This window comes from Amborella trichopoda, chromosome 3 (genome assembly GCF_054954075.1).
Source record: "Amborella trichopoda isolate Santa Cruz 75 chromosome 3, AtrichopodaSantaCruz75HAP2 v2.0, whole genome shotgun sequence".
Classification (NCBI taxonomy): Eukaryota; Viridiplantae; Streptophyta; class Magnoliopsida; order Amborellales; family Amborellaceae; genus Amborella; species Amborella trichopoda.
In genome coordinates, this window is record NC_142338.1 from 59,773,459 (window position 1) to 59,800,375 (window position 26,917).

General features: G+C 35.7%; 1 protein-coding gene and 1 pseudogene across 4 annotated transcripts; both read left to right on the plus strand.

Moving 5' to 3' along the window:
• Nucleotides 1-811: 811 nt before the first annotated feature.
• Nucleotides 812-6,095, plus strand: LOC18421425 (cysteine synthase-like; annotated as a pseudogene). Its single transcript, XR_016051001.1, has 9 exons — nt 812-884; nt 1,017-1,083; nt 1,206-1,263; nt 2,978-3,240; nt 3,369-3,500; nt 3,613-3,664; nt 4,208-4,287; nt 5,076-5,132; nt 5,665-6,095. The product of XR_016051001.1 is annotated as a cysteine synthase-like (transcript).
• Nucleotides 6,096-13,903: 7,808 nt separating this feature from the next.
• On the plus strand, nt 13,904-25,941 carry LOC18421423 (cysteine synthase). Of its 3 annotated transcripts, none has more exons than XM_011623650.3 (11): nt 13,904-14,514; nt 16,289-16,337; nt 16,472-16,581; nt 16,704-16,761; nt 17,793-18,056; nt 18,156-18,293; nt 18,411-18,462; nt 18,994-19,073; nt 20,704-20,763; nt 21,083-21,163; nt 25,586-25,941. In XM_011623650.3, the coding sequence occupies exons 2-11, from the start codon at nt 16,296-16,298 to the stop codon at nt 25,676-25,678; spliced, it is 978 nt and encodes a 325-aa protein (XP_011621952.1). In that variant the 5' UTR covers nt 13,904-14,514; nt 16,289-16,295; the 3' UTR covers nt 25,679-25,941. The 3 variants fall into 3 exon arrangements, with proteins under 3 accessions (XP_011621952.1, XP_088717977.1, XP_011621986.1); XM_088861851.1 differs by having other exon boundaries at nt 13,982-14,514; nt 16,704-16,813; XM_011623684.3 differs by having other exon boundaries at nt 14,274-14,551.
• The last annotated feature ends 976 nt before the right edge of the window (nt 25,942-26,917 follow it).

Sequence of the window (26,917 nt, forward strand, 5' to 3'; positions counted from 1 at the left end):
CCTTGCCTGCATTTTCGAGTATAAACAGATCTCCATTGGATTGTCTTTGGTTTCAACAAATTTTCAGGACATTATAGTGGATTATTAGTATAATTTTGTGTATTCTTCCCATCATGTAATGAGACCTTTGCTAAGTTTTTCCATTTTGAATATTTTGATGGACAGTAGGATACCATGTTCACTCTAAAAGAATTTAGTATGATTTATTGATTTCATTTCATTGTATACTGCGTAAGTAGTAGTTCGGGACTCTCAACCCTAACTATTTGTCATTTAGATTTACACACTGTGATCATTGAAGATTAGAGGAATTTCTTTGCTTTAATAGTTAACTGACACACACACACATAGACATAATTTAGGAATTTCAATTATAAAAGCATCCACTAATATCACCTTGTTGATCATTGATCATATAGTGATATCACATATTTTTTGCTCATGTTATCGAGCTCCCGGTATTTCGTCTTGTATTATATTTAGAAATATTCCTTTTGCCTGGTTCATTTTATAGTTTATATTATCTCATTATTGTTAGCCGACCCCCAATAATTGGGATAAGACTATGATGATGATATTATCTTATTATTCTATCGTACCAAAGTTGTTGATTTGAAACTGTTTTATGCTTTTCATGTTGGTTGTATCTTGATGATATGAGTATCTATAAAAAATATTCTTATACCACTTTTTTTTTAGGCTAGGTGACAACTAAGCTGGCTTGATTCTTCCCATTTTTTCCCATTTATTTTGATCTTCAAGTAAAGTTGTAATGTGCTCTCATATCTATTCTTTTGCTTTTTCGGTCTGAAAATGGGAGAAGAAGGCTCTGCAATTGCAAAAGATATTACTTTCAACATATTTATATGCTTATTTTTTGCTAGGTATCTTTATTCTTTTTCTTTTACTTTGTTTGTTTGTGAAGAAAGTAGAATTTTATGACACTTACGTTTTCTTGGTGATCTGCATACAGTAGATTGGTAAAACACCTTTGGTTTATCTTAATAATGTCACAGATGGCTGTGTTGCCCGCTTTGCTGCTAAGCTGGGGGCAATGGAGCCCTGCTCCAGCGTCAAAGACAGGTGTATTCTGACATCCTTTTAGTGTTTAAGTTGAATAATATTTCTGATCAGTCAATCACAAGGGAACAGAAGAAGAAATGGAAAATTAATCTGATTTCATATTGTTGCATTTTAACTTGTAGGATTGGGTACAACATGATCTTCGATGCTGAAAGGAAGGGTCTTATCACACCTGGACAGGTTTGGTTATCTTTTTATTTGCTGTATTTCCTTCTAAGATACAAGGAAAAACTCAAATGTTTTCTCATGTTTCATGGGCCTTCTCACTTGCCCAGAAGACTTTATATGAATCTTATCAGCATCTAATTTCTCCAACCATTCAGCAGCAGGGAACCCATAACTGCAGGTATATTTTATAAGGATATTATACTTATGCTAGCATACAAAGTATGTAAGCCAGCTGAAGATTTTGTTAGATCTTTCATGCCAGGTATTTTTTGCAATACTGGTTTTCATCTGAAGAATCCTAATTGCATGTGTCCTTTTATACAACTCAAACACACACACACACACACATATTAGCCTATAAGCTAGTATTGTACAAGTTCATCACATTGGGGTATTCCTTTTCATTTTTGGCACTCATCCTCTTGACCCTTGAAAATGTCCCTATTAAAAATTTCATAAAAAAAAATCCTTAAAAAATGGTTGAGTGAGAAATTGGGCACTGTTAGCCTTCTCTTTGGAGCACTTTTGGATCTATGATAGATGTTCCCAATATCGTTTTTTTCTTTTCGGTTTGTTCATCTAGTATTTTATTGTCAAAATATTGAAAAAGGTGTGGCGTCAAGTGTTTCAAACTTAGGGGTAGGATGATGTGAGTATCACCAATATGTGTGTGTGGAAAACGATAATATAGGCTGCCCAGCCTATGGAGTTGTATAGACTGGGCAGCCGTGATCTAATTTTAACAGATCTGGCATCCAAATAGATGGGCACCGTTTGATATTTAAGTGTTTTTGTAAATCCTATTGACCTGCAATTTTGGGGACATGCCTGTACTAAGCTGCACCTAAAAATATGCTAGAAATTTATCTAAAGGGCCCTACCCTTTTATGGTGCATGCTGGCCGTCCATGTTGGTCAATCTCGGCTGTCTGGCCTGTACTGTTTCAGAGGCCAGCCGAACCGTGAAATCTCATGCGTACAAAATTACATATTGAACAACATTATACAAATAAAACATAGGTGTGTCTATATGTTTGTGTGAATAATGTGTGTGCACACCTATGGTTTACCTATATAATGCTCCAGTAAGTAATTTTGTACCCATGCAAAGTAAAGGATGTTACTCATCAAAGAATGTTCGGCTGGTTTGTTTTGATTTTCAAGGCTATTGTACCCTGTGTCAGGATTCATTTGCAGGGGATAATTGCAACTTCTTTAAAAATTTGGCATTCTGTTCTGCCAAAGAAATTACAAATTGTTCAAAACCCCAGATTTCAGTCCTATCACAAGAAAAATATTGGGGTAAAGTCTGGATGGCACTTTGTTCTATGTTTTAGTCAAATTTCATTCATTGTTTTTGTTGGTTAGGTTCAATTTTTGCTATAATTTGACTGAAATTTCATGGAATTATAGTCACAAGTTTGGCCCAAAATCAAAGCTGTCTCAATAACTGTAAGGTTTTTGCCAATATACTCTTAAACTGCCTTGGCCCCAAATATTTGCCTCAAATAATTGCCAGAATATTGGAACTGTGATTTAGGTTTATATGATATGCGCATCTAAGTTCATCTTTTCTTCCCCAGGCACACATGCAACATTCGAGATGACAATCTATTTTTTGAATGTCATACATGAGTCCAAGGGAAAATGCTGCTTGTGGGTTAGGTCAATGAATTAACTCACTACTTACTTTGTTGTCGGTTTATGTTGTCTGCTTCACACTACAGAGCGTGCTGATTGAGCCAACTAATGGAAACACATGCATAGGGCTGGCCTTTGTTGCTGCGATAAGGATTACCGGCTCATCATCACCATGCACACTGCTGCGAGCCTTGAGAGGAGGATAGTTTTGCGAGCTTTTGGAGTGGAATTAGTACTCATTGTTCTGGCTATGGGGATAAATGGTGCTGTTCAAAAGGCAGAAGAGCTATTGCAGAAGATACCTAACTCTTACAGGCTTCAGCAGTTTGAAAATCCTGCTAACCCTAAGGTATAATATTATTTTTCTTTTTAATTAAATTTAGGACTGTGAGGTGGTAAAATCTGGGTGAAATTTTGTTTCTAGATTGATTTTCTTCAGTTTTATCATTCATATTGTCTATGCAAATCCATTATGAGACCACTGGACCTGAGATCTGGAAAGGCTCTGGTGGCAAAATTGATGCCCATGTCCTTGTTTCTGGGGTCAGAACTGGGGCCAATATTACTGGTGCAGGGTGTTACCTGAAGGTGAAAAATCCTGGAATTAAGGTCAGTTTTTCTGTGTTATGAAACTAATTATGGGATATAAATTATTTCTCTCAAGTATGATACTTGGTATTTTATTTCCTCTGGTCATTGTTGCTTTTGTGTACTCTTGTAGCTCTATGCTGTCGAGCCACTTGAAAGTGCCGTACTGTCTGGAGGAAAGCCTAGTGAGTTATAATTTTGAGTGTTCTTAACAAATTGTTGGTCTTGACACTTATAACCTCATTAGGTTCATTGTTTGTGCATCACAAAACAAGTTGGTATATCCCTGTTGATCTAACTTCAATTATCAGAACAATGACTTGTTCATGATCTTTATAATGGGCCGATCTAGTATTTGGCCCTGTGTTTTGTGATGCACAGCTTTTTATCTAAACCCTGGTTTTGCAGGCTTAAGAGCTGAAGTTCCATGCTATGGAAAGAGAATATATAAACTTTGGGTTTGCATTCTTTTTGTCTTAGTCGTATAATGAAAAGAAACCTAGTTCCACCAGTGAACTTCTCACTGTAGCACATAAGCTGCATAAGCGTGCATCTTCATGAGACCAATCATTTAAATGCTCGCATAATGCCCAATTGTCACTTATCCAGAATGTGTAGAATGGAGTTATTGTTCTTTTATGTGAATTTATACTCAAATATTCCTGGAAACTAGCTATTTGTAAAATGGCCTTTTTTAAAGCGTCACCTTTTTTCTCACGAATATTCAGGTCCTCATAAAATTCAAGGAATTGGTGCAGGTTTTATTCCTGGTGTTTTGGATGTCAATCTCCATGATCAGGTTATACAGGTAGGCCTCACCTTCTTTTTCCCTAGTTACTGTCAGATGCAGTTCTCTTTTATATTACTTATAGAAAAGCAACAACATTTGTGGCTTATTCGATTATTATTAGCTGAACAAAAAGTCTGTCTTCCTTTGTATCTATGTACTCCCTGGCACTATGTTGAACTGACTCATCAAGTGGAAGTAAGTAGTCAGCCTTAAGAAAGCCTGCATATACAAAGTACAAACTAGGAATTATTACATACATATGTACTTGATGATTTGCACAAAGAGGTGCATAAAGGTTAACTAATTCAATGTAGATTAGTAATCCACTTATTCTTATGAGCGGTATGAAGACAAAGTTCATAAAAAGTAAACGTTGCCCATAATAAACCACTTGGAAACTCTTCCACCTAGTTGAGTGCTGTTTAAACTGGATGGTAGCATCAAGCCTTAATCTGCAGTCCACCTCTGTAATGGGAATTGATCTCTGCTTGCTGAGCCCTCTCAAAATGCAATTGAAAACATGACCCCGTTTCTCTCGCTTGACTTTCTTTAATTCTTTTCTGTTTTTTCTTTTTTCTTTTAATTAGGTATGGACATATCCAAATATATATAAAAAAGACCTATGCCCAATTTCTCTGTATATCTTCAAATCGTTCTATAGATTGTAACATTGTAGCAATTGTCAGTTTATGCGTAAATTCACTGTACATTTATATTCTGTGGTTAAAGTTTGAGTTTGGCGGCTTAGGAATGGGAAGTTATCTTGGGTGTTCTTTCTTTAATAGTTTTTTTGGTGCAATTACTAGATATCAGGGGATGAAGCAGTCGAAATGGCCAAGCAGCTTGCGCTGAAAGGAGTGCTGGTGAGCAAGCTGACCTCTATTCATCTTGAGATAATTCATCAAAATGTCATTTTAATTTGAATTTGATGAATTATCAATGATCTCACATGAGCAACTGCTTGACTGGGATTTGAGAAAATTGCCAACTATATCTCTCCCTCCCTTCTTCCCTCCCTACCTCCCTCTCTCTCTCTCTCTCTCTCTCTCTCTCACACACACACACAGTCTTGTTTCTCTCTCTCTCTCTCTCTTACTCACACACATACTCTTGTTTCTCTCTCTCTCTCTCTCTTACTCACACACACATACTCTTGTTTCTCTCTCTCTTTCTCTCTCTTACTCACACACACACATACTCTTGTTTCTCTCTCTCTCTCTCTTACTCACACATATACACATACTCTTGTTTCTCTCTCTCTCTCTCTCTCTCTCTCTCTCTCTCTCTCTCTCTCACTCACACACACACACTCTTGTTTGGTTTTAGTTACCCTGCCTGTTTTTCTTCTGGTTGTGTAGTTCCATATTCTGATGGAATCCTAATGATGGATGACAGATTGGTATATCCTCAGGGGCTGCAGCTACTGCTGCAGTCAATGTTGGAAAGAGGCCAGAGAATTCTGGCAAGTTCATTGTTGTTAGTACACCACCCTTCCCTCTTACACATTCATTTCAGACACAAGATCAGATACCTTTATTTCAAGCATATGAAAAATTCTAGCAGTGCAGGAAACAACGTAAGCTTCCATTTTTTTTTTCTAGTCCTCGAAATGCATTGAGAAATAAGTCTGATTGCTCTCCCACCCATTTAGGAGTGGTGCAAGAATAAGGGCCTTCCTATAACTATCGCTTGTTTATTAAGAAAATACAACAAAAAATGCTTACATCTCTGAAAAGAAAACCTTTCTTCATGTATTCTCAAGCTACTCTATACTTCAGTGTTATTTTTGGATGGCTTAATGGAGGCTTGGTCTTTCAGACTTAAAAGAGGTGGGTTGTATTAAGTAGGCAGCTAGCGTAAAACTTTACTATATCTTATCATGAATCCTACCTATCAGCTGACCTCGAATAATTGGGATAAGATTTGGATGATGATGATGATGATAATGATATGGGTGTAGGCATGAATTTATCTTGTTCACACCTTACACTAATTATTTTTTAGGTTTACTTATATGGATGCATGTGTGAGTATGTGCATGTATATACATATCCAAGCTGTTATGGAACTTGAGTCCTCTTGGAAAAATTGTTTCTTGGTCTGTTGAGGTAAGAAATGTCGTAACTTGCGTGAATTTTGTGTATGTGTAGTTGTGCACACATATTGTCAAAATACACCAAACTTTTCAAGAACTTAACAATTTGCCCTTTTTCAACCATATGTTTTTTATGGTTATTTTTAAATAAATCAAAATATATGAGTAAAATATCAAATAGTTGATCTCTTAGGTGTATGGTAATAAATTTGCCTTATATTTGTGTTTATTCATGTGTATGTGTGTTTCTATTTGTCTATTTGCTTTGATATGTCTGCATTCATATGCATACGCTTGCATAGATGTATGTACGTTGCATGCTATCTTACCTTATTTCTCTCTCACATTTTGTAGATTTTAGGGAATCCACAAATCTAGATTTAGGGATGCCAAATTTAGGACCGGATATAAGTGTTCTACGATTTATAGGGTTGCCAAATTTATATTATTTGTAGGTGACATACTTTCAATTGATGAGACTAGTGAAGAGATTAATTCTAAGTTAGAAAATTGGAAGGATGTTTTGAAATCTAAAGGTGACTTCAATAGATGATAAGATACGAGAAAATAGATTTAGGTGGTTTGGTCATGTGTGGTGTCGACTTAAAACAACAATGGTTAAGAAGAATGATTTCGTTCAAATGGAAGGCTCTAAAAAGACAAATGGAATGACCAAAAGAACATGAATGGAAGTTGTGAGAAAATATATATTGACTTATGGATGAATTGAAGGTATAGCCTTCAATAGAGCGTAATGGCAAAATAAGATTTGTATAGCAGATTTCAAATAGTTGGGATAAGGTTCAGATGATGATGATGATATCAATGTGCTACAATTTGAGCATTAGAGAAAGAATCAGGGTTCACAGTTTTTTCTAAAAAATAGGAGAAAAAGGATGTGTTCGTAGTTAGTAATTTCACGGGGTTCACAGTTTTTTCCAAAAACATAGAACGAAGAAAAAGGGTGTGTTCATAGGTAGTAATTTCATGATGACCAAAATTTTAAGCTGGATAGCGTTCTATAGGAGGTGAAGATTTTTGTTTTGCAATTTCAATGAGAAAGAAGGTGCTCTCAAGGGTCTCATTGTTCATATATCAATGAAAAATAAAGTCAACATTCGAAAGAAAAAAGTTGATATTGCTCCACATAATTATGAAGAGTGTCGTTTGCATAAGGTTGCAACCTTAATCAAATTAAGGCGGACCTTTAAATTTTATTATTAGATGTAATATTGGTGTAAACATTTCCTAGGACGGCCTACCTAAGAATCCATTATCATCTGTAATTATAAAATTTTAAACTTAAAAAATATCATAGTTATGTAGATCTATGAAAATCTTGAAAATGGACGATCCAGATAATTTGTTGCAAGATAAATTATTTTTAAGACTCTGAAAATTTATTTATTTTTTAATATTTATACATCTAGATGTCGGGATGATCTATTAAACGGTTTTTTAATCTTTTTCAATATATTTTTTAAATGCATCTTAATTCTATATTATATTGAAAAGTTGGAACCTTATAAAAACGTTTTCCAATTAGAAATGCCTATCTATCCACATAGACTAGGGACTTCCAAAGAGGGGCTATGACTACTAGGCGAAAGTATAAAAATTGCTAGCCATAGGTGGATTCTCAAAGGGACCAAACAAATTGTAATTTTTTAATAATTAAAAGTAGTGATTTAAAAATCGATGATCCGATCCATAATCGAGCGATCTGGATCGGGTATCGTCATGACTATTCCAGATTTGGTAAAAAATTGGGATTCGGTAAAATTAGAATAGTAGACTCGCCAATTTTTTGGCGGAACTGCCGATTCTGACGATTCTTATTCCAACTTATTTTTCCCCGAGTCAAGCGAAAAAAAAAAAGAAAAAAGAATGAACAGTTTTTTCTTGAATTATTTTAAAACAACAATTTTGGGACAAATTATTGATTCCGCATATTCTTCCTCTCTGATTCATCGATTCCCTTGATCCGACATGAGCACGGTGTGACTGATTTGAGTCACCTGTCCAGATCAAAAGAAAAAGAGAAAAAAGGGCGGTAAAAAAAAAAACCCTGTATTACCAAAATCCAGACAACAAATGAGGCCTTGGTTAGCAAAGAAGGCTGCTTTTTTTATTTGTGGGTAGGTAAAAGAGGCTTTTCATGTTTTAGTGAAAAGTGGACCTCACAAGTCACCGCCTCAATTTGAATCGTCAATGCCAAAGATTAAAGGGTGGCAAGGACCGGGGTTAAAAAATAAATCAAGAAAAACAAAAAAAAACAGGGAAAAAAGCCAGGCGAGGCCGGTACTTGACCTGGCCCCGCTCTTGGACCACAATTTGTTGCACAAGCCCGACTTTTTAAGGGTTGGCCTGCCCGGCTTGTTGCCAGCCCATTATGAAAATTTTCCATGTGATGCCCCCCACATGTAAATTATACGTGATTTCACTGAATGGCTGGAGTTGTTCGTCACATTATTAGGTCAAAACAATTTTTGATTTTATTATTATTAATTTTTTTTTAACAAAACCTTTTTTAGTGAAATTTGGGGCATCTCATCTTTTTATTGGGACGCACTTAGGGAAAAAAAAAAAAATTTATGAAATTAATTGACCAAAATGCTTTCAAAAATTTAAAAGGTATTTTAATAATTTTCCATCAAAATAAAATATTTTATTATTTTAATCATGTGTGTTCTTATAAGATGTATGCGTGCCTCAAATTTCATTGCAAAATAAGTTAAAAATAAAAATAAAAAATAAAAAATAAAACACTGAGCCAACAGATCAAAATCTGGCGCTCGAGATGTCTCAAGCCATCCTAGATTATTCAGATTTCACAGCGGAGAGCAACATTACACATACTTTATATGGGTGGGGTTACATGTAAAAAACTTTGCGGTGGTGGTTGTTTAAAAGTTACTCGATATATTTAAAAATAAGAGTAGTTTATAGGCAAGGGCGAATCGAGGGAGATATGGATGGTTTTGAAATAATGTAACGGGAGTACAATGATAATGATGCATACGCCATCATTCATACCCCTCTTTTTTTTATTTGATTGCTGTCGTCGGCGCGGGCGTGTACATTGATCTGTCTCTTCATGAGTTGCCCCACCATACATTCATTAGTCATCACCATCCCTGATGATGTCTCGGCGTCCAGCATACTTCCGCAGGAGCACACTATACACTTATTCTCTCCGATTTCTATGCGGCCAAGCCTGCATATGTAGAAATGCGGGCCCTTAAATAAATTTATTTTTAAAATGGATTTTAAGACTTAAATTTTAACGACATGTACTCGCTGACATGAAGGTCATAAATATGAACAAATAAATAAATTTTAAAAAATAAAAATTTTGTATCCATAGTTTCTATTATTTTTTAGATGGAACACCAGCTTGCATCCATCCTTAAGATGGATGCTTTACACTTTCTGGACCGTATATGTAGATATGCGGGTCAGGCCACATGAAACAATTTTCCTTCTCTTAGTAAACTAGTTACGTTACTTTGTTGAGCTTATATCTCCATACTATAAAGTCCTGAAAATAATTTTAGGAACCCCGACCTTAAATATTGAAAGAAAATAAAAGAAAATCACATACAATATGTGGTTAAAGAAAATAAAGTCCTAAGAGTCGAGAATTGAAGACCTCATCTATTTTTCTTTTATTTTTTTAAAAAGTAATCATGGGTAGATCCAAAAAAATTCATACAACGTAGCTCATTTGCTTAAAGGAATTTTACGATTTGAGACTCCCTTAAATTTTGGATTTTCAATATCCTAAAATTTGGTCCAAAATTTTACACGCTTCTGCCTTACTAAATTTCACAAACTTGTGCTTACTAAATTTCAGATCTCGAAGACAGTAATCTGGACATTTTGAAAAAAAAAAATGAATATAATAACAAAAAAAAATGGGGCTAACTATTAAATAGTGATAAATTTGGGAGATATGTTTTTACAGTATATCTGTTGAAAATATCACATTATATGATCACACTTAGGTCATCTGATTTTTTAGGGTAAGATATAAGTGGTGTTTTAAAAACAAGATTGGAGGGATAGATCGTTCACCCACTTATTTACGGTAGATCGCTGAATCGCGATTTGGAACAATTTGTATTAGTCCGAATCGGTGATCCAAAAAATATTTAAATAAAATTAAAATTAAAATTAAAATTAAAATATCGGTTTATGGGGTGAGGATATAGGGGATCACTAAAGAAAAAAATAGATAAGCTTTTTAGAAAAGGAAAAAAAACACGAAAGGAGAGGTTTTAGGGGCAAACTATGCCAGGATCCATGCCATCCCAAAACAACTTCGGTCGCGACTCTTTCCTTTTTGAATTGGCTATCCAGGTCGAAATCACTGGTTTTTAAAACATCGGATATTAGCATTTAAGATTTCAATATTTTAAAATATTTATTGAACTAATCAATCTGTACTATTTTAAAATTTTAAAATCTCATACTTTAGGTTGAACACGACTTTTCGGAATGGCCATGGTAAAGTTTCTGATATCGGGACTACATCATTTGGTAAATTTTAGATGTGCACCTTACTTGTATAGTTTAAAGTGGGTGTCTTGCGTAAACTCACCCTTTATATACGAAAATGTATATATCGAGACCATTTATTTTTTATACAAGGAGGTCACGATAAGAAATCCCGTAGTTGAGGACATGTTATTGTTTAATGACAATGTTCAAAATAGAATTTCTCAAATATTATAGCATACTTTCATCTATTGGATTTCACATTTAATGTTAAAAACGTGATTTTGACCTCCCATATATGGTTAAAAGAAATTGTCTCGTTGTATACAATCTTTGTACCTTTTACTTTTAGTACATGAAGTCGCAATCAATCTAAGCCGTTGGAAGTGAAACTCAACGGCTTGGGGTGTATTACAAAATTATAAGAACTTTATTTTAAACTTTGTGTCTATCCAATGAGATACTTTGAGACTCCCAATTTTCAGATCAACAAAATTTGTGATATCCTTATATTAAAATAAAATTGTCTTATTATACGCATTTCCTTTTAACTATAGATCCGGGCCCAGGTCTAGATCTAGTGGACCCAGGTCAAAGCGATCAACTCCAATGACCAAGCTCCCTATTGGCGTTCAGGCCCACCAACCACGCCCATGCCTGTGTCCTGGGCCAAGGACGGTCTAGGTACAATGTATGGGCTACTTTTGGTACTTTACTAAGAAAGCTCACGTGCATTCAAGTTCATGGATTTATCGTGATCTTGAATTACCCTCTGTTTACGTTGATTGCCCCTGAAGTGCTGTATATTAATTGCGGTTGATTTCATAACTAGATGAATCAAATAAATTTTAATTAGTAAAATTTGTCATAACACGTAAGAGATTAGCTATTTAATATTTTACCTCTATGTTTTGAATTAATTTCAAAATTCTCATCAAAATTGACATGATTTCGACTTCCATTAGTAGAAAAATAGTCATATTTAAGGTGTGTTTCGATAAATTTTTTTAAAATTTTATTGGATATTCTATGAAGGAAAAGGTAATCATATGTAGGAGATGCATTTCTACATTTGAGTCCTCTCGAGATATAAACCATCCATCTTAAAGGTGGATGCAAATGAACGGTCCCCCAAAAAAGTTAAAACTAATAGTTCAAATATGGGGATTGTCTACAAAAATATCATTTATCTTTTGTACATGAAAGTTAAAATCATTTATATCCCTTAAATTTCAAGTTGTGTAGTTGTAAAAGTGTCATTGAATGAACACAAAGTTACAAAAAAATAGTTATTAGATTTCGTCAGTCATCCTAAGCCATCAAATTTGACATCTAATGAGTGGGAATAATTGTGGCCTCTATGGACAAAAGATAAATGATATATTTGTAGACAATCCCTTAAACATATTCATAAAATTATCATTTTTAGCTTTTTAAATATATATTTTTTATATATTCATGATCTCCATGATAGAAATTATATATTTGTTAAAAATTAGATCCAAAATTCATCTAATTTTTTTTGAAGAGGGGACATTCCTACATGAATTCTTAAGACTCATAGAAACGGTGTCCTATCAGCTATGAATCTCCCTCACATCTTAAATAAAAAATATGGGGAGTGATTTAACGCAACAGTTGTATAGTAATATAATGCAACCATCTTCAAACACCATGTTAGATACATTTGTTTGACACAAAAATTTAAATGTACACTTTTTTCATTCTTAAGAATAATCATATTTTTATTTTTTTGAAAAGACGCCATAAAAAGTGTTTTGTAGCCCAATTAATATAAGCCGTCTATTTTAGTAAGGTAGTTAAACATAAGCTTCAAAAAGATATTTTTATTCCAAATTTTTTTATATAGCACTATCATCATTAGATTAACAACGAAAAAATGATTTTGAATTTATTAAGACCTAGATCTCGACATTCACCAAATGGATGATCGAGACCCATTGTTCTAAATTTAATTGCATTATACTATTATACAACCCAAAAATGAAATCATTCCTCAAAAAGTATTTAACATTTTTCACCCCCAGAAATCTTCGCCCGTACCATCATTCTCTCTCTTCATATCGAGAGCGAAACATCAAAAACGTTCACTAACCCCGTAAATTAAAATGCCTAATTGAAGTTTAAAATATAAGCGTCTGAGCTGTCGATTAAAATGCTAATCGTGGTTTATAAAATAAGCATCTCATTGTCCTGAAGATTCGGCCGAGATCTGGGGCCAGTGAACTCACATGCTAATTAATTAAGTATTTAACTAAGGATTGGTCTTTCACTCTCACTAACTAAAAAAACAAGAAAAGAACAATTTTTTTTTTATGGGACAAAAAGAATTTTGCACCCACGTAGGAGCAAATATTAATTGGCCCTTTTGTGTATCTAGATCGGCCGAATCAATTGAACTGATTTGTGAACAAGTAGTACCAACCATTATTTTAAAACTAGAATCAACGGGGTAGATTGTTTGCCATTGATTTAAAAAAGTTAGAAAATAACAGAAAAAAAAAAATTAAGATATGCTTTTATAAAGTAGGTATATTTTGGGAGCCTAAGGTCTATTAAATACAATTTAAACATAAAAATTTATAAGAGGCGTTTATGTGGAATCGGGGCAAAGACCCATACCTTCCCACAACCGATTCAGTTCTAAGGGAATCCGAACGAAATCAAACAATCTTGACATGTAATGTATTCAATTGAGTGATCGCATAAAAGAAATCGATTAGGTACTTACGGATCAAGCCATACGATATCTTGTGACAATGAGCGCCATACCATTAATTCTTTTGACGTAATCAGATCCAGCTGTTCAAGAATTTCATTTTATTATTATTATTACTATTTGAAGATAGTAATTTTGTTTATGAGGTTCATCCTAAGATCTTAAACTAAAAAAAATCATCGTGAGCAGTTATTTTTCAAGAGGGAGCAAGTGTACAATATGCTCCCACGGGAGCATATTATATTAGCGCTGCAAAACCATTAACCGACTTACGTAAGTGTATTTTTTTGCCATTAGTCACACTCATCATAATTAGTGTTGAAAACACTCTTTTAACCCGGCGCTTTTTACCATTTCGGCATTGACTTTAAACTTGATGAGGGCGCATTTGGTAGAGGCCAGTGCCAATTCCATCTCAAGATTTCACAACGAAACCCTTAAAAAACCCTAAATTGACAGTCGTCTAAGAACGAGTTTCTGTATTCAAAGAGTCCAAAAAACCCTAATTTGACAGTCGTCTAAGAACCGGTTTCTGTTTTCAAAGAGTCCAAAATAGAAAAGGTTGATAGGGAAGAAATTTCGTATCTTATCGTTTACTGTAAAATCTAGGGTTTATGTTTTGTCTGAACTTTCTTTTTTAACCATATTCATTTGCTTGTTCACCGTTTCAAGAAGCGAGAGTCCATGTCGCTTTGAAGATTGGCACTTTTATTGAACATTTCAGTTGTATCAGAGCCACGAAGCTGACGAATTAAGAAAATCTTATCTGGTCGCCGGTCTTATATTATTGCTTCATATATAAATAATTTATAAAAGGATTGGTCGCTCTTAAGGGGCTTAAAGTCTTTGCAAGAGCGGAAACCCTTGAACTCAGATTTTGGGAGCCAGTCGTGACAGGGATCGGTTTCTGGTGAGTGGAAGTGGCCATCGATCGTTAGGCTGTAAAGGTGTTTTGCTGCTTCATTTTCACATTTTCTGAGGATTTCTAAGTGTTCTTGTCATTGTTGGAGTTATTTTAGGATGATGAGATTCTTTAAGGATGATGAGATTCTTTAAGGGTGGTGAGAAAATGTTGCTATTTAGACATGCAAAAACTTTTTTTTGGTTTAGAAATTGGAAGTCGTCGCTGAGAGTTTCTTACGGTTTTTCTTATAGCTTTTGATCTTTACGAAAGTATGTTTTGTTTTGATTTTGTTGCAGTGGATTTCCTTTCTCACTTTTTTGTGTGTATCTCAGGATATCTTTTATGGATTATGAAAGTATGCTTGTTCTGATTTTGGAGATCGTATCTTGTTTTATTTAGCAAACAATTAGACATATTTTCTTGCCTTCTGAATTTGCAGACTTGCCTTGAATGGAAATGACTTCTATTTTCGCTACATTTTCCAAAAACATTTATGGTTCATTGGATTATGGAAGTATGTGTGTTCTGATTTTGGAGATCGTATCTTGTTTTATTTAGCAAAAATCAGACATATTTTCTTGCTTTCTGAATTTGCAGACTTACCTTGAATGGAAATGATTTCTATTTTCGCTACATTTTCCAAAAATATTTATGGTTCATTGGAGATATATTTGGTTGCATTAGTATTTAATTATTTTTTCTCCCAATAATGGCTTTATTTAACTCTACATGAAATGTGGAAATATAATTTATACAGTGAAAGTATCAAGGTTTGTGGCTTTACAAAGTAGTTCTTGTGCTGTTCAAGACTATTTTGAATTATATTTTCTTGTAAGAGATATTATATTGATGATTTAGTGTGATTGTATGAGATTAACATACCCAGTGAAAGCCATACCAGATTACTGAAAAATAGTACGATACAATAAAAAGTAGATATAAATTTTCATTACAATTTCTCATTTCTCTTGTGAGAACTTGGAGTACAGCAAGTTGCTTGTGTGTTTACTTCTTTTGATCTCATAGTACCAGGTTTCTATATTCCTTCTAAGATTTTTGGAGTTCATAAGGAATACTAGAATTTGGCTTTCATATAGAAAATCTGAAAAATTTCAGCATCTGATTTTTATCAGATTATCGTTGGTTTCAGCCTATCTTAAGGATGCTATACTAGAGTATTAGTTTGATTTTGCATCATGCCCTTTCCATCACATAATGAGACCTCTGCTGACTTCCTCAAGTTTGAGTATTTTGATGGATCCCAAGAACTATCATGCTCTCACTCTAAAGAATTTAGGAAGATTTCTCGATTTTACTTTCATTCTGCACCGTGTAAGCACAGAGCCGGAACTCTCTACTTTGATTCTTTGTCAATTTGGATTCAGATGGTGTGATCATTAAAGATTTAAGGAACCTCAATTATAAAAACTTAGATGAAATTGCTGATTATCAGTCATGTACTTATATCACATATTTTTCACTCATTTTATCAAGTTCCTTGTGTTTCATATTTTATTATGTTTATTTGTGTTTCATTTCCTGGTTCAATGTATATTATCTCATTATTGTGGTGTACAAAAGTTATTAATTTGAAACTGCTTTATGCTTTTCGTGTTGGTTGTATTTTGATGATATGAGTATTCAAGAAACATTCTTATTTGATTGTTGGTTACGCTAGATGACACCCATAGTGGCCTGATTCTTCTCATTTTTCCTCATTCCTTTCAATCTTTGAGTGAGGATGTGATATTCTTTCATATCTGTTTGTTAACTTTTTCAGTCTGAAAATGGGAGAAGTGGGCTCTGCAATTGCAAAAGATATTACTGAAGTAAGCATTTCCTTGTTTCAACCATTTTTTTTTAAAACTTTTTGCTGGGTCTCTTTTATTCTTTTTATTTTACTTCTTTCTGAAGAAACTAGAATTATCTGACATTTGATTTGTGTTTGCTGATCTGTGAACAGTTGATTGGTAAAACACCTTTAGTTTATCTTAATAATGTCACAGAGGGCTGTGTTGCCCGCGTTGCTGCTAAACTGGAGGGGATGGAGCCCTGCTCCAGCGTCAAGGACAGGTATATTTTGGCATCCTTTTAGTGTTCAAGTTGAATAAATTTTCTGATTAGTCAATGATTAAAAGGAAAACAGAAGAATGAAAATTTTCCCTGATTTCATCTTGTTGCATTTCTACTTGTAGGATTGGGTACAGCATGATCTCAGATGCTGAAGCGAAGGGTCTAATTACACCTGGACAGGTTTATTCCCTGTGTTTGCTGTCTTTCTTTCCATTTTCGATTTTCTTCCAAGGTAATTCAAACCTTGTAACTTTATATGTACCTAATGTCTTTTATATAAATCTAATCTGTAATCAAAATTCTATGATTAATCAGTAGGGAACTCATGGACAGTCGGACAATTCAATCAGGATAATTCTAGCCTCTTGTTCTATACCTGTATAAAGTGTATGGAGTATAAACCAGCGAACAATTTTGTTGGGAAATTTCATGTCAGGTTTCTGGGCAGTAGTGTTCTTCATTGAAAGAATCCTACCCATATAACGTTCTTATTTATAAATTACTATTGACTTGTGCAATGTTGTTGAATATTTAATTTTATTACCCCAACAATCTAGTGGATACTAGTCATCAAAGAATATTTTGGCTGGGATGTCTAGATTTTCAAGGCTTGTTTACCTTCTGTCAGGATTCATTTTAGGGGTATAAACGTGATTGCTCGAAAAACTAGCATTTTTTTTATGTGCCTAAGAAATTATATATTGGCCAAAACCCTGGATTTGGTCCAATTGAAACAAAAAATATTGGGGTAAAGTTTGGATCACATTTTGTTCTAATTTGAGCTGAATTTCATCATTTTTGTTGGGTGGGTCAAATTCTGGACATAATTGGACTGAAATTTTGTGTATTATTCACAAGTTTGGCCTAAAATCAAAGCTTTGTGGGTAATACTGGACAAGTTTCTTGCTGGGTCTATGTAACTGTATGATTTTTGCCATGATTCTCTTAAACGATTTGTTCCACTGTGATCCCTGATATTTGCGAGAATATTGAACTGTGATTTCTTGTATGAAATTTGGATCAGTTTACTCTCTCTCCTTCCCCCCGCCCACCACATACACACACATGCACACACACACACACACACATACATTTAATATGGTCATCCTTTTTCCTTTTTAATATGAGTCCAAGGGAACACGTTTCTGGTTTAGGTCAGTGACTCATTTAATACTTTGTCCATGGTTTATGTGGTCTGCTTCACACTACAGAGTGTGTTGATTGAGCCTACCAGTGGCAACACCGGCATAGGGCTGGCCTTTGTTGCTGCAGCTAAGGGTTATCGACTCATCATCACCATGCCCACTTCTATGAGCCTTGAGAGGAGAATAATCTTGCGAGCTTTTGGAGCTGAATTAGTCCTCACTGATCCTGCAAGAGGGATGAAAGGTGCTGTTCAAAAGGCGGAAGAGCTATTGGAGAAGATACCCAACTCTTACATTCTTCAGCAGTTTGAAAATCCTGCTAACCCTAAGGTATGGGATGTGTTTATAACGTATTTACTTTTTGAAGTTTAGGGCGGTGATAATTTGATTGAATTTTTGTTTTCGGATGGTTTTCATATTTCTATGCAGATCCATTATGAGACCACTGGACCTGAGATCTGGAAAGGTTCTGGTGGCAAAATTGATGCCTTTGTTTCTGGAATTGGAACGGGAGGCACAGTTACTGGTGTAGGGCGTTATCTGAAGGAGCGAAATCCTGAAATCAAGGTCAGTTTATTTGTATTATGAGGTTGCTTACGGGATAACTTATTTCTCCCAAGTATCATCCTTATTGTTTCATTGCCTCTGAATCTCTGATCATTGTTTGGTTTTGTATTCTTGTAGCTCTTTGGTGTCGAGCCAGTTGAAAGTGCTATTCTCTCTGGAGGAAAGCCTGGTCAGTTATCAATTTGAGTGCTCTTAATAAATCGAAGTGCTGGTCTTAACACTTATAGGCATCCTTATTAAGTTCTTGTTATTTATGCATCATAAAATGATTTAGTATTATTGCATGGTTGGTCTGGCTTGAGTATCAGAAATTTTCATTATACGTGATTAAGATGGGCTGATCTACGATCTGCTACTATAGTTTGGTAGTATAGTGCTTTTTATCTAAACCTTTGATTTTGTAGGTTCATGAGCTCAAGTTCCATACTATGGAAAGTGAAATTTTTTTAAAATATGTGCTTGCATCCTTTTTGTCGTCTAACGAAAAGAAACCTGGTTCCATCAGTGACTTCTCATTATAGCTTGTAGGTCCACAGGCTTGCACTGTCATGAGATCAGCTGTGTCAATGTTCGCATGATGCTGAATTCTCACTTATCCTGAAAGTGTATACAATGTTATTGCTTCTTTATGTGAATTTATAATAAAATAGTTGTTGATAAAATGACTTTTTTTTCCTGCCTTCTTCATTATATTATTCAGGTCCTCATAAAATTCAAGGAATTGGTGCTGGTTTTATACCTGGGGTTTTGGAAGTCAATATCCTGGATGATGTCATACAGGTAAGCCTTCACCTTCTTTTTCTTAATTATTGTCAGATGCAATTTTCTTAAATGATATTACTTCTATAAAAGCAAAGACTATTTGTAGCTTATTCCATTATGATTAGCTGAACCCACAACAGTCCTGTTTTCCTTGTTATCTGTACTAATACTTTTAGAAACACCATGATCCAATTGGGAATCGCCCATCCGAATCAGGAATCAACGGGACTGAGCAAGTTCCTTGTTGGAATCGGGAATTGGTTCGATTTTAATAGACTTACCTGGCTCTGTCAAATAATTGAGTGATCTGTTAGAGAACCGGGTGATCTAGATCAGCCAAATCACCTGGATTCCACCCATTTTATTTTGTTTTTTATTTTTCAATTTTTTGATTCTTTCTAAATTAGAAATATTGTTTTTTTTTTGCTCCGATTCCCACATCAGAGGATTGGTCCGAACCGGCCCTTATAAGCTATCCGGATGGTCCACTGGGTGACCCATCCAGCCTCTTGATCCGGATTTTAGAACTTTGATATATATCCTCCCTTGTACTATCTTGAATCGATGAATTAATATAGAGTGGAAGTAACTGATTCGAGCGCACTAATAAAGCTTACATATGCAAGCATGGAATCATTACATAGATATGCACTTAAAGATTTGCACCAAGACATGCATAGAGTTGAATTAGTTCAATGTAGAGCAGCAATCCAGTAATTCTTATGAGCGGCACGAAAACCAAGTTCTTAAAAAGTAGAGGATGGTCATGATAAAGAATAGGGACCATATGGAAACACTTTGACCCAATTGAAGCTGTTCAAAATGGAGGCATGACTGCTATGAATCTTCGATTTGCAATCCATCCCTGTAATCGGGATTGGTCTCTGCTTGTTGAGCCTTGTCCAGACTCCAGAACACATGGTTGAAAGTCATGACGTTATTTCTCATCTTTTAATTTTATTTTCTTTCAATTTCTTCTTCATGAATTAGGTAAAGACCCATAGTTGTTGGGATCAGTAGGCACTTTGGGAGCAGGAGCCGGGGATTGTGAAAGGCTAGAAGATCCCTCTAGGTGGGAGCACCGTTTATACACATACGCTGGGGATCTTGATCCCAACCTCTTGGGGATCTCGATCCTGACCTTTTAGAGAGAGGGAGGGAGGGAGGGAGGGAGGGCGGGCATGGTTAAATAGAGTGAAGTTAGTAAGGGCTGGTTAGAGAGAGAGAGAGAGAGAGGAGTTAGCGAGAAAAAGGGCACCGTTCAAGAGTGAAGTTAGACAGAGAAAGGTCATGCTCAAAGAGAAAAGGTCATGCTCAAACTTTTATAGCTTGAAAATCTAATGAAATTGGCAAATCCAGTATTTAAAAACATTTGGACCAAATAGCAAATTTGCAAAACCTTGATTCCATTTATTATCTTCTGGAAGATTCATAACCAGGATATGAGTCAAATCCATGATTGAGCTTTCGAGGGAGTTGAATGGGCCAAATGTGTTCCATGACATGTAACATTTAACATTCTAACATTTAAATTCTGTGTACATCTTCTATCTTTGGTTGGAATTCGAGCTGGGGTACTTGGGAATGGGCAGTTATCTTGGATACTCTTTATTTATCTAATTGCCTGTTTTTTTGGTGCAATCACTAGGTCTCGAGTGATGAAGCAGTTGAAATGGCCAAGCAGCTTGCTCTGAAAGAAGGATTGCTGGTGAGTAAACTGCATCAAATCATCTTCAGATTATTCATCAAATAACATTCGAATTTAAATTTGAGAAACTAGTACTGATCTCACTTGAGCAATGCTTGATTGGGACTTGAGAAAATTGTGTACTATTGTGTTCTCTCTCTCTCTCATGAGAAATTGCATTACTATTAATCTTTCCCCTTGATTGGGATTGGAAGAATTGTTCGCCGCTGATACCTCTCTCATGCACACACGTACTGGTTTGGCATTGGTGAGTCTGTCTGTTTTTTCTTCTGGTTTTGTATCAATATTTTGATGAGAGAGACTTGTTGATGGATGGCAGGTGGGTATATCATCAGGGGCTGCTGCTGCTGCTGCAATCAAGCTTGGAAAGAGGCCAGAGTATACTGGGAAGCTCATTGTTGTAAGTACAGCTTCCTTCTCTTACACATTCATTTCAGACATAGGGTCAGATCAGAGAATACCTATTTTCTACCATGTGAAAATTTCCATAGTGTTGGAATCAATGTAGGCTTCCGTTTCTTTAGGCCCATTTGGATGGATCATTTATTTATAAATTTATTGAGAAATAAGTCTGTTTGCTCCCCCAGTGTAGGGGGAATAGCTTGATCTACAAGGGTCAAGGCCTTTCTATGACCTGGTTATCAAGAAAATCCACCAAAACTCTCCCATCGTATGATGAACAGAAAACCTGTCCTTCACATATTCCCAAATAGCCCCATGCTTTAATGGAATTTGGCCCTTCAAAATGGGCCGTGAAGTTCAGACTTTGTACACTAATATTGTTTGGGGGCGCTTGTCTATGCATGCATGTGTATGTGTGCAGGTATGTACCTTGTTCAAGCCTCACACTAGTTAGATTAGTGTGTACCTATGCATTCATGTACATGTGCATGCTGGGATGGTGCTTGAGTCCAAGGGTGGCATCTGGCTGGCCAAGGCTGGCCTGGCACCCTACAGGCCCTGACTGGCCAATGGGGGGGAGGCCTTGTTATGTATGTATGAATCCAAATCACACATGTGGTTCTTTTTACTTTTCATCTCTTGTTTTGAGCCCTTGGATTGAAACTAATGGATTGAAACCAATCTAAGGGTTGTTTCAATCCAAGGGTTGCGATATTGTAGGAACTTTGCTCGTTATATACTCTGTTTTAGAGTGAGAGTGTGACTGCAGTTGGGTTGTCTCTTGTGTGCTGCTATATACTCTGTTTTAGAGTGAGAGTGTGACTGCAGTTGGGTTGTCTCTTGTGTGCTGCTATATACTCTGTTTTAGAGTGAGAGTGTGACTGCAGTTGGGTTGTCTCTTGTGTGCTGCTATATACTCTGTTTTAGAGAGAGAAAGTAAGTAAAAGGCTTGAGCTCCATTGGGTGTTTACTGTGTTCCCTGCTCTAGAGAGGGAAAGTGTGTAGGAAGAACCCATTGCATTGTTTTCGTTGGATGTGCTGTAATAGTGACTTAGTAGAGAGAGAAAGCCCTTTGTATGAAGGTCTTTGGCCTTGTAGTCTTTCCAAATCAGTAAGTAAAGCCTCACACCATTCTCCCGTGGATTTGTCACTGAACCACATTAAATTCTTGTGTTTTGTGATGTGCTTGCTGCTATATTTTCATTCTATGTTGTTCTTTTGATTCCATATTGTTTTTAGTTCTGGTTTATGTGATTTTGGATGCACAATAGCTGTTAATGTGACATATTCCTGCTGCATTTTCACCACCATCAATCACAACAGGCCCATCCCAGCCTTGCTTTTGGGCTAGGTGGCCCTGCCCAGCCCTCGTGTAGTGACCTGGGGCCGGGGCTGGCCTGGCCGCCTAGCCTTTTCCCACTCTTTTGCTTGACCCCTGCTCCTAGAGATGTAGTTTTTCACTTTTCCATGTTTTATTATTGAATGTCATAAATTGCACTTGCATATAGGATTGCTGATGGTCCAGGTGGGGCCGTGGGCTTTCATGTTTGGTTCAGGCCAATTTTTGGGCTTTGGGCCAAGCCACATATTGAACGACCTATACCCGGCCCCAAAGCCCGAAACTTCCATCACTCATCCTCTCTGCCTCTCTCCCGCTCTAGCCTGCAAGCTCGAGCCCCAAACTTTCCATCCCATGCTTCTCTCTCTTTCTCCTTCCAATACACCCTCCGCCGCTCTTCTCTCTCTCTCGATCGAACGTTCCAATACAACCTCCCCTACTCTCTCTCTCTCTCGCTCTCTCTCTCTCTCTCTGATCTTCAAATACGTGCATTCACTCTACCATATTTTCTCATAGACTCTACATTCTCATATTTTCTCTGTTTGTGTCTAGTACACCGCAAACACCAAACGTTTGAACCACATAGAAACAAATTGAAGAACCGAAGCCGGATTAAAAAGCTTCACACTTCTTACACTTACATTTCACCCTCCCATCAAACTATACATTAACTGTTTCAAGACCCTAAGCCCTCAACTCAGCGATCAAAGTCTATGAAATTCATCTAAAATAATATTTCTCCAATCTAAAGCCAGTGACGTAGTAGTAATTTGACCTTACAGGAAACAATCTCTCGTCTCTCCCGGTCTTTTCGCTTGGATCCCTCTCTCTCTCTGCCTTGATAGGAAACAAACTCCCTCTTTTAGTCAGGCATTTATCTTCACTGCAATCCCTTAACCCTTTTTGGGTCATCTTCACTAGAATCCGAATAACTGCTTCAGCGAGAACTGCTCTTCTGAAACTATCCTCAAAGTTCCTACCATTACCAAGACAACTTCTCTCTCTAAAACACCATCAAAACGCTCAGCCCGTTCTCTTTTTCCACCCCATTAGTCTGAGTCCGAGAAACTAGGTGAACCATTTCAGCTATTGCCTTCAATCTTATGATTCAAAGCGTTTTGACAATCCCCATCTCATGACTCCTTTCTCGTTATCTCGCTCCTTCCACACCTATATTGATTCTATAGAGAGAAACAAATAGAGAGATGGTGGGTCTGAGGAGAGAGAGGTAGGTGGTTGGGGGAGGAAGAGAGAGAGAAGAGGCGGTTTGTAGGAAGGTGTTTCTCAGCCCTAGGCTCTCTCAACTAAATGAAGAAAGAGAAAATTGGGATTTTGAAAGACAGATGAGAAGAGAAATAGGGACTTTTCAGGTATGAGAGAGAGGAGGCAGTCGGTATTGATTGGGGAGGGGTAAGAAATGGGGTGGGTGTGTGGCCACGTGTCCTCACACTTCTTAAAACTCTAGTACAGCCCCTACACGTTCGTACAATTGTAATAAATAAATATAACATATGCATAAACCATAAGTAAAATAAAATTAAAATAAACCTTAAAAATATCAATTTATTCTTTGCAAGAAAAGTAAAATTATATTCCATTAGCAAAGCAATTGGTAGAACCGTTGATAATTTAATGTATATGCAAAATTTAAACCAATGAAGTTTAACTTAGGTCTTAAAACCAAAATTATATTTAAAGTTTATTAATAAGATAATAGTGCATATTTACATATCAAAGATTTGTCTAAGCATGTATGAGATAATATTTTATAAGGGGTGTAGTTTGCATAAGCTTGCAACCTTAAACAATCGAAGTAAGGTGCACCTCCAAATACCTCCAAACTTTGTCATGAGATGCAATTTTTGTGTCGAAAATTCTTAGGGTGGTGCGAGAATTTATTTTTATCTTTAGTTATAAAATTTTAAACTCCAAAAATGGTTCAAACCAAGTAGATCTCTAAACGCATGAAAATCTTGAAAATGGCCGATCTAGACAACAAGATGTATTATTTTTAGGGTTTGAAATCTTTTTTTTTTCTCCACATCTATACATATCTATGTTAAGATGATTAATTCGATGCTTTTCAAACATCAAAATAACATTTTCCAAAGGATTTTAGTGGTGCACCTTAATTGTACACTTTAAAGTGTAAACCTTATATAAACTTTTTCCTTTTATACGGGACTTTCTTTTTTTTTTCTCTTTTTTAGTCTCATGTGATAATATTTAATTGTTTTCACCATTCAACTTTTATTAAATGCAATGTTCTATATTTTAGTATATTTGTAAAATGCAATGTGTTTTACAAACAATGGTTTGCGTAAGGTTGCAACCTTAAACAATCAAAATAAGTTGTACTCCCTAACTGTCTGATACGTGATTTTAATGCTGAAAATTATTTGGATGGCCTGAAAACTATTTTCCCTCTAATTGTAAAAATTTGAATTCTAAACATAGTTCAAATCAAGCGAGCCTATAAACACTTGAAAACCTTGAAAATGGACACTCCAGATAATGTGTTTTACAATATGCACTATTTTTAGGACTTTAAAATTTTTTTGTTCTCTGCCTATACTAATACATCTCGAGGTTGAGATGATCAATTTGGGGGTTTTCCAACATTGAAATAACCTTTCCTAATTGATTTTTGAAGTGCACCGTACTCCTACAACACGTTGGGAGTTCAAAACCCACCAATGAAAGCCCTTTTATTTGAATGCATAAAATTGTATGCCGTGTTTGAGAAGTTGATACAAAGTGTCGGTACAATAAATGCGTGCACATGTACTGGAAGTATCTATAGCGTGTTTGGATGGTCAACACATGTCTAAGTGTCAAAATACATATTGACACGCAATACCAAAGGATTGGACTGTCTAGGTGACACTGTTACTGTTAGTGCACATGTATATGCATGTTTCTCTGTATTTATTTAACATGCGTTTTTATATGTATACATTTATGTGGATATACATGCACACATGTATATATATTCATATATGTATGTATAAATTTATATGCATATGCACGTACACATGTATGGCACGATATCTGACCTCACCTTTCTCCCACATTTTGTAGGTTGTGTTCCCCAGTTTTGGGGAGAGGTATTTGTCAACGGTCTTGTTCGATTCCATCAAAAAAGAGTGCGAAAGCATGACTTTCGAGACGTGAATGCTGAGAAATCTCTTGCTGCATGTATTTTTCTATTTTCTGTTTTTGGAATTACCAAGGATTGATATATATATATATATATATATATATATATATATATATATATATATATGTATGTAAAAGGCCTGAAATGAGCAGGCAAAAGAGGGGTAATAATACTTTGTTGTTTGGTACTTGTTTCAATGAAGTTGTTGGAATTAGAAAATGCTCCTGATTTGGTAGAGATGATAGTTCGCTGGGACAAGGAAAATATTATTTGAATATCCTCTTGTGTGTGTGTGTGGCTATATGTTGGACGATTAAGATGCTGAAGAACCTGTGTGTGGCTTATTTGTAGTGAGTTGCTCTCCCACACTCTCTAACGTGCACGTGCACGTGCACGTGCACATGTACTTAAAAAGGGAAAGTATTCAATGAGACGGTTTGCTTTGGTACAAGGTGAAAAGCAATATAAGCTGTCAAATATTGATAAGATGGTGGGAGGTCTGTGATGCGCTGAGAAAACAAATTCCCCAACTTGTTTGTTGTACCCAACCCTTTCAAATTTTACAGTTGACTACCTTACTTGGGATATGTGAATAACTTATTGTTATCTGTGAGAACACGTAGGGTAAGAAGCCAAGAAAATGCGCCTAGGGTTAGAATTCAGTGAGTAGAGAGGCCAATGCCTCAATATAACATCTCATCCTCCGTTCCCAATATTATTATATTTAAAAAAAAAAAAAAAACAGCCGAGATTGGTAAATGATAAAGTAGATGACTTGGCCCAGCAAAGGGGGGGTGGGGGGAGAGGTAAAATTTTTTCTCAAAGACCTCTGGGGTTTGATTTTCTTTGTAGTTTACAATGTTATTTTTTGATATTAAGAAAGTATGTTAGTTTGCATGTTTCTTTCACGTTGAGCCCATCTAAGTTAATTTTATTAATTAGGGGAAATTTATCAAAATATACTAAAGAAATATACAATGCGATCATTTACTTGTGGTAGAATGTGGTCCCAATTAATATTGGCCATTGGATGTGAAATTGAGTGGATGCATTTATTCCATCAACCAACCTCAAAATTCAAAAGAACTTTTTCGTATTTTTTGACACATCCAAGCCATTAGATTTCACATACGATGGTTATAAATAAGGGGAAGTTTATATAGAGCCAAGGCTCTAAACAATCAAATTAGAGTCTACCTAAAATCTTTCATTAGAAGAGGTTGTTTTGATGCTCAAATTGATCATCTTGAAAT